This window comes from Aedes aegypti, chromosome 3, assembly GCF_002204515.2.
Source record: "Aedes aegypti strain LVP_AGWG chromosome 3, AaegL5.0 Primary Assembly, whole genome shotgun sequence".
NCBI lineage: Eukaryota > Metazoa > Arthropoda > Insecta > Diptera > Culicidae > Aedes > Aedes aegypti.
Window position 1 is genome coordinate 313,744,601 of NC_035109.1, and position 7,601 is coordinate 313,752,201.

Genomic DNA, 7,601 nt, shown 5'->3' on the forward strand with positions numbered 1-7,601 from the left:
CTGAAAAGTATGTCAAAGCTTCTAAGGAGAATCTTTTCAAGTTTTCAGTATTTTGCAGGAAGTTTTTCCAATCTTCCAGGAATAAGTTTTCCAAGCATCCAAGAAGAAGTTTTGCAAGCTTCCAAAGGAAAAAAAATACAATTTTCCAAGTAAAGTTTTTGCATGTTTCTTAGAAGAAGCTTTGCAAGCCTCCATTGATAAGATTTAAGAGCTTCCAAGGAAAAGCTATACAAGCTTCCGAGTGGAAGGTTTCCGCATTTCCAATGGAAGCTTTCCATTGGAACTTCAAAAAATCAGCTTTATAAATTTCAAAGTGGGATGGAAACATTTTTCAAAACTATCACGAGGAAGATTTCCAAACTTCCAAGAAATATCTTTCCAACTTCCAAGAGTAAGCTTTCCATACTTCCAAGACGAAGCTTAGCAAACTTCCAAGAGTAAACATTGCAACTTCCAAAAGAAAGCTTTGCAAACTTCTAAGAGGAACCTTGTAAACTTGCAAGAAGAAGTTTTGCAAACCTCCAAAAGGTTTGCAAACTTCGAAGAGTAAACTTTACAAACTTTGACAACTTCCAAGCGGAAACTTTTCAAGCTTCCAAGAGGAAGCTTTCAAGACTTCTGAGAGGAACTAAGAGGTAACTTTGCAAATTTCCAAGAGAAAGCTTTGCTAACTTCTAAGAGGAAGCTTTACAAACTTTCAAGAGCAATCAGAAGACCAGCTCCAGAGGTACGTTCCCCGCCAATTGAGAGATTTGTGGAAAAAAGAAGCTTTCAAGACTTCTGAGAGGAAACTTTGCAAACTTCCAAGAGGAAGCTTTACACACTTTCAAGACCAAGCTTTGCAAATTTCCAAGAGGAAGCTTTGCAAAGTTTTCAAAAGCAAGCATTGCAAAATTTCCAAAAGGAATCTTTGCAAACTTCCAAGAGGAAGCTTCAAAAACTTTCATGAGAAAGATTTTAAAACTTCCAAATGGCAGCTTTGCAAAATTTCCAATAGGAAGCTCTCGAAACTTCCAAGGGGATTCCGAACTTTTGATGGAAAGCTTCCAAGCTTCTGAGGCAATGCTCCCAAGTTCGAAGTAGAAGTTTGCAAACTTTCGAGGAAAAACATTTGCAAGCATCCGAGGAAAACATTCAAAAGCTTCAAAGGAAAAGCTTTGCAAGAAAAAAGTTTTGTAAGCTTCCAAGAAGAGGCTTTGCAGATTTCCAAGAGAAAACTCGCAAACTTCATGGGTTTAGATTTTTGAACATCAGAGAGGAAGAAAAAGTTGTCGAAGCTTCTGCATAGAAGCTATCCAAGCTTCTTAGTAGAAACTGTCCAAGCTCCTAAGAAGCTTTTTCAATCTGCTGATGAGAAGCTTACCAAGACTTACTTGCTCTGTCAAGAAACTTTGCGAAGCTTCCAAGCTTCTGAGGATAAGCTTCCAAGCTTCTGAGGAGAAGCTTCCTAGCTTCTGAGGAGAAACTTTTAAGCTTCTGAGGAGAAGCTTCCAAGCTTCTGAGGAGAAGCTTCCAAGCTTCTGAGGAGAAGCTTCCAAGCTTCTGAGGAGAAGCTTCCAAGCTTCTGAGGAGAAGCTTCCAAGCTTCTGAGGAGAAGCTTCCAAGCTTCTGAGGAGAAGCTTCCAAGCTTCTGAGGAGAAGCTTCCAAGCTTCTGAGGAGAAGCTTCCAAGCTTCTGAGGAGAAGCTTCCAAGCTTCTGAGGAGAAGCTTCCAAGCTTCTGAGGAGAAGCTTCCAAGCTTCTGAGGAGAAGCTTCCAAGCTTCTGTTCTGAGGAGAAGCTTCCAAGCTTCTGAGTAGAAGCTTCCAAGCTTCTGAGGAGAAGCTTCCAAGCTTCTGAGTAGAAGCTTCCAAGCTTCTGAGGAGAAGCTTCCAAGCTTCTGAGTAGAAGCTTCCAAGCTTCTGAGGAGAAACTTCCAAGCTTCTAAGGAGAAGCTTACAAGCTTCTGAGGAGAAGCTTCCTAGCTTCCAAGCTTCTGAGGAGAAGCTTCCAAGTTTCTGAGGACAAGCTTCCAAGCTTCTGAGGAGAAGCTTCCAAGCTTCTGAGGAGAAGCTTCCAAGCTTCTGAGGAGAAGCTTCCAAGCTTCTGAGGAGAAGCTTCCAAGCTTCTGAGGAGAAGCTTCCAAGCTTCTGAGGAGAAGCTTCCAAGCTTCTGAGTAGAAGCTTCCAAGCTTCTGAGGAGAAATTTGCAATCTCCTGAGGAGAATCTGCCAAGCTTTTGAGGAGAAACCTGCAATCTCCTGAGGAGAAGCTTCCAAGCTTCTGAGTAGAAGCTTCCAAGCTTCTGAGGAGAAATTTGCAATCTCTTGAGGAGAATCTGCCAAGCTTTTGAGGAGAAACCTGCAATCTCCTGAGGAGAAACTTCCAAGCTTCTTAGGAGAGACTTTCAAACTGCTGAGGAGAAATTTGCAAGCTTCGGAGGAGAAACTTGCAAGTTTCTGAGTAGAAACTTGCAAGCTTCTGAGGAGAGGCTTCCAAGCTTCTGAGGCGAGACTTCCAAGCTTCTGAGGAGAGACTTCCAAGCTTTTGAGGAGAATGTTTCCATGCTTCTGAGAAGAAGTTTCCAAGCTTCTGAGGAGCATCTTTCAAGCTCTGAGGAGCAGCTTTCAAGCTCTGAGGAGAACCTTTAAGCTTCTGAGTTAAAGCTTCCCAAGCTTTTTACCAGAATTATTCAAACTTGTGAGTGACAGCTTTCCAAGCTGCAGAGTAAAAGCTTGCAGAGCTTCTGATAAGATATTTCCAAGCTTATGAAGAGAAGCTTTCCAAGGAGAAGAGCTTCTTAGATAAAGCTTTCCATGCCAGTGAGACAAAGCTCTTTAAGCATCTTATGAGAAGCTTTTCAAGGAACTTAGGAGAAGCTTTCTAAACTTTTTGATATTGCTTTTCAAGCTTTTGGGAAAAACTTCAGTCAAGTTAACGCAGAAATAGCTCACCTGACATCCGAAACATAAACGAATTAGGAGAATTCTAATCAATACTTTTTCTCTCCTTCCCCTCCCACCTAGGAAAACGCCTCTCACCACCGGGTGGTGCAGCTGATGGGTGAAGCGGGTCTTCGCGGTCAGGTAACGATGATACTGCGACGGCGAAAGCTATCGAAGCCACCTCCTCCGCCGCCCAATCCCCGCTATCCGTACAACGTGCTGGTGTCCCGCAACGAGAACGAAGGCTTCGGGTTCGTAATAATCTCCTCCTCCGGCCAGTACCACGGTTCCTCGATAGGGGATCTCATCCCGGGCAGCCCGGCCGAACGTTGTGGGGAGCTGAAAATCGGCGATCGCATTGTAGCGGTCAATTCGATCGACATCACCGGCATGAGCCACGGTGACGTGGTCAACCTGATCAAGGAGTCCGGCCTGCAAGTACAACTGACGATTGGCTGTCCCCGACCGGATGGGGCCGGGCCACCACTGATTCAGACGGCCACGGCAGCTGCAGCCGCATCCATAGCGGCGTCCAATGCGTCCAATACCAGCGGCAACGAGATGTACGTTAGCAGTAGCAACGGTAGCAATTCCGGCGGAGTGGGTGGTCCCATGACCAATCGATACCCGGCGATGATATCCTGATTGAGGACGAAGAAAGTTCTCCTCAGGCGGTCGTCCCAGTCGATCGAGGAGGAACTGGAGGAAGATTGAAGGAGGAAGCCTCTGAATCAACCAAAGCATTCGTTTTTAAGTTTTGTATCATAAGGAGACTATGGGTAAGTAATTAGCATTGTGGGAAAGTCGAGAGGCCGCTGACCGTGCGTGAGGAGAGAGAGAGAACCTGTTTTAATTAGCAGTTGTTGTAAGCTATTCATAGACCGGACGGTTGGTTAGCAGTGTTTACACGTCGTCATAGCTATATTTTAGTTGTTTTAGTATAGTAATTCGTTGGTACACCGACGATATGGATGGGGGAAATGGGTTACATCAACAGATTGCAGCAAGGGATGCAGCCGCGAGTAGCAGAGGGAGTGTGAATGAAGAAACGCAGCAGATAGAAACAAAGTGGCAATAGGAAAGAAAAACTCGTACTAAGATACAGGCGTTTGTTAGGAGGGCGCGGCGGTGCCTACATGTGGTTTTCAGCTTGTTCGGTGGTCCTTCCACCACAAACAGTGCATTCGCCGTCCATGTGCAGTTGTCCGCAGCATTTGTTGATGCACCTATTAGTACTAAAACTACCGACATTGTTGTTATCCATCAGATAAAATCGGTTACGCTGTCGGACGGATGGTTGGCGGATAATTGCTAGGTCTATAGCATGCAGTGCATGCTCGTCTGTGTTGTGTAAGAATGAAGATGTGTCGCTTTTTTTTTATTTCAGGGACTCAACGTCACACACGTGCTCCTAATTAGGGGCGGCTCATGGTAAATGACACAGCGATTTTTTGAATCGCAGATACACCAAGTCCAAAAGAGAATTGCACTTTTGGCAGAATTCAATGTTAATTGTTTCAAATTTGAATTTATTTGAATATATATTTTAGTTGAACTTTTTGTAGATAACTCTTGGATTTTTTCCTGAGTTTCTTCAATGAATTCAACAAATGACTCCTTCTGATATTCCTAACAAATTGTTTTTAGGAAGTATTCTGTTGATTCTTTGATGGTGTTAATTAAAAATTCGACCATTTCCCAGAAAAAGTTATTCTATCATTACTTCTTTTTTGTATAGCAGTACCTAGGCGTGTAAACTTCTTTGAATTTTTATGACTTTCAGCGTACGATACATGATTTTATGGAAAATAATTGTTTCGTAAGATTTTTAACTGTTTGTTTGATAAAAAGCTTCAAACTAATTATAGTATTTTAGATTTAGTAGGGCAGGTACCTGTAGAGGTCAACGTGCAACTATTCAGCAATTCCTAGCTGACGGACGTGGGTTCAATTACCGTAAGGACGCCATTCACCGCTCATGCTCTATTCACCGCTCATTGAATTATTTTAAAAAAATCTGAACAAATTTTCGCAATAAAATTTATTAGCATTTATTAGTATACTACAATTTCGAAGTATTTTTTCGAATTGGAAATTATCTCGATTTCTCAGGGCATAGAGTATCTTCGTATTTGAAATACGATATACACATGCAAACAATGTCAATTGACAATGAAGGATACATTAATTAATGTTTGCCCTTTACTGGCATAAACCAGATTTGCTGGTATGTCTGAAACATAGTATTTGGAAACTTGCAATCAGAAGACACAGTGTGTTTGTTTGACAAATTGAGACATGAATTTGCGAAAAAATACGCGTTCTAGTGAGACTCGAACTCACGACTCCGTGTACGCTAGACCGGCGCTTTAACCAACTAAGCTACAGAACACCTTATGATTCTGCGGAATAGAAAGCCAAACTGAATCCGAGTACTAACTATAAACACATCTCTTTTCGCAAATCCATGTCTCTTTCGGACTATAGGTATGCGGCTGTAGAGCGTAAGAACTCAGTATCCATAAACAATTCGCTCTCACTTGCGATCGGGAGATACAAACGTGAGCGTGTTGGGGGTTTGGCATCTAAGTCCGAAAGAGACATGGATTTGCGAAAAGAGATGTGTTTATAGTTAGTACTCGGATTCAGTTTGGCTTTCTATTCCGCAGAATCATAAGGTGTTCTGTAGCTTAGTTGGTTAAAGCGCCGGTCTAGCGTACACGGAGTCGTGAGTTCGAGTCTCACTAGAACGCGTATTTTTTCGCAAATTCATGTCTCAATTTGTCAAACAAACACACTGTGTCTTCTGATTGCAAGTTTCCAAATACTATGACAATGAAGGCTCTCAGATAATAAATGTGGAAGACCTCGTAATAACAATTAGCTGAGAAGCATGCTCTGTCCTAGTTGCGACGGTATGACAAATAAGAAGAAGGAGGTAATGAAGACTTCCGAGGTTTTTCATGGTGATCATTTTCCAGACTATTTTGTTAGAAACTGTATTTTCAACATTCTATCAATGACTTCCCCTTCTTTGGATTCTGTTCTTTAGGGCTAACTAATACAAGGCCTTATATGCTTCATAGGAGATTTGCCCTTCTTTAGATCATTGGCTGTTCTTCATAATTATACTGAAAAGGTATTTTGCTGCCCTCAGCTAACAGAAGCAATGGAAGTTATTTAAACAATATTATGTCATTTTATTTTTCAATAACTACAGTTAAAAAAACAATAAAAATGTCCGCAAAAAGGATTAAAGTGAAATTACAATGCAAAAATCGGTAATTGAATAGTCAACACCTGTCCTTATATAAAGAAGCTACACTGAAAATAAGTTGATCATGGAATGTTAACCATGATGTTTATCTGATTTGTAATCTTCAATGACTCGAGTGATTCCAAAAACATAAATCCTCATAACCGACTAGTTCCGTACACACCAAATTTTTAATGCTGTAAACCAGCAAATTTTTGCTGATTTTTTTTGTGCTGTAAATTCAGCAATCGATCCAGCAATACAAAGTTTGCTGGTTCTTTCAGCAAATCAAATTTTCATCAAGGTGACAGCTGGATTGCTGACCATCCAGCAATATAGCTTTCAATTTGCTGATTAATCAGTACTTGATTATTTGTTAGCAGCACCCCTTTTCAGCAATTTTGGGTTGCCAGCACCTGGCTGGTGTAAAATTTAGATATTGTTCATTTCATTATCATTTTTATTGAAATAAAACATAAAATGCAATTGCGTAACAAGCCATAATGATTTAATTAACAAAATCAAACATCAACACCATGTTTCTGCGCCGTTGGGGAAAGGGTTAGGACCTATAGGTAGAAACCGTCTACCGTTCCGGTCTTGTTGCTATCCTAGAAATAAACACTTAAGTAATACAATACTTTTATTTTATCATTTTAGTGAATATTTTACATACCAAATACAATACTCCAAAGGTTGTTAAAAAGGTGCTGGTTGGTTAAATTTTCTTTGAAACTTCATGCCAGTTAGGCCCATGAAACGAACAGGATAGTTTTTCTCGTTTAGTTCTAAGTTTATCAGTTGACAAGTAAAACTGTTTGCTGGTTTTCAGCAAATAAAACAATTGCTGATGCAAGTTCAGTAATTATGTTTGCTGGTTTACGGCAAAATTTCAAATCGATTGCTGGTCATCAATCATCTGTCATTTAAATTACTGAAAATCAGCAATCCCGATGGTATTGACAAGTATCCAGCAAGTTAGATTGCTGAATTCCAGTAAACAATTTCATAAGTGCTGAATATCAGTAAAATGGTGTATTGCTGATTGGTTTCAGCAAACGAAATTGCTGGAAGATAGATCGAAAATTTGGTGTGTATAGTTTGAACGTCCTTTTGAAGGACTGAACAATGTATGCAAATTTTGCTTGAATTTCTTAGTGTAGAGGTTGATGAAATACCAAGGGAAAAATTAGGCTTATTTCTTGGGAGATTTACTGAAATCGTGTACAGATTAATTAGGAGTTTCATTTGGCGGATTTCTGGGGTTGTTGATGGTACTGATTCATGATGAAGCCTTGTCTGTGTTACAAATTTCCGAGGGGCCATCCATTAATCGCGTAAGACAATTTTTGAGATTTTCCAATCAACTAATCTTGGATTTATGTCCAAAGTTTTAGCCAGCTTCATAGGAGAACAATAAAATG

At 40.7% G+C, this 7,601-nt stretch overlaps 1 protein-coding gene across 5 annotated transcripts in view; it reads left to right on the forward strand.

The window, feature by feature from the left end:
* LOC5575183 (membrane-associated guanylate kinase, WW and PDZ domain-containing protein 1) overlaps positions 1–4,688 on the forward strand; it is a 54,796-nt gene extending 50,108 nt beyond the window's left edge. For all 5 annotated transcript variants that reach the window (XM_021854249.1, XM_021854250.1, XM_021854247.1 and 2 more), the window contains one exon: positions 3,003–4,688. In XM_021854249.1, the coding sequence (XP_021709941.1) occupies positions 3,003–3,566 (564 nt within the window). In that variant the 3' untranslated portion in view covers positions 3,567–4,688. The remainder of the gene's footprint in view (positions 1–3,002) is intronic.
* The last annotated feature ends 2,913 nt before the right edge of the window (positions 4,689–7,601 follow it).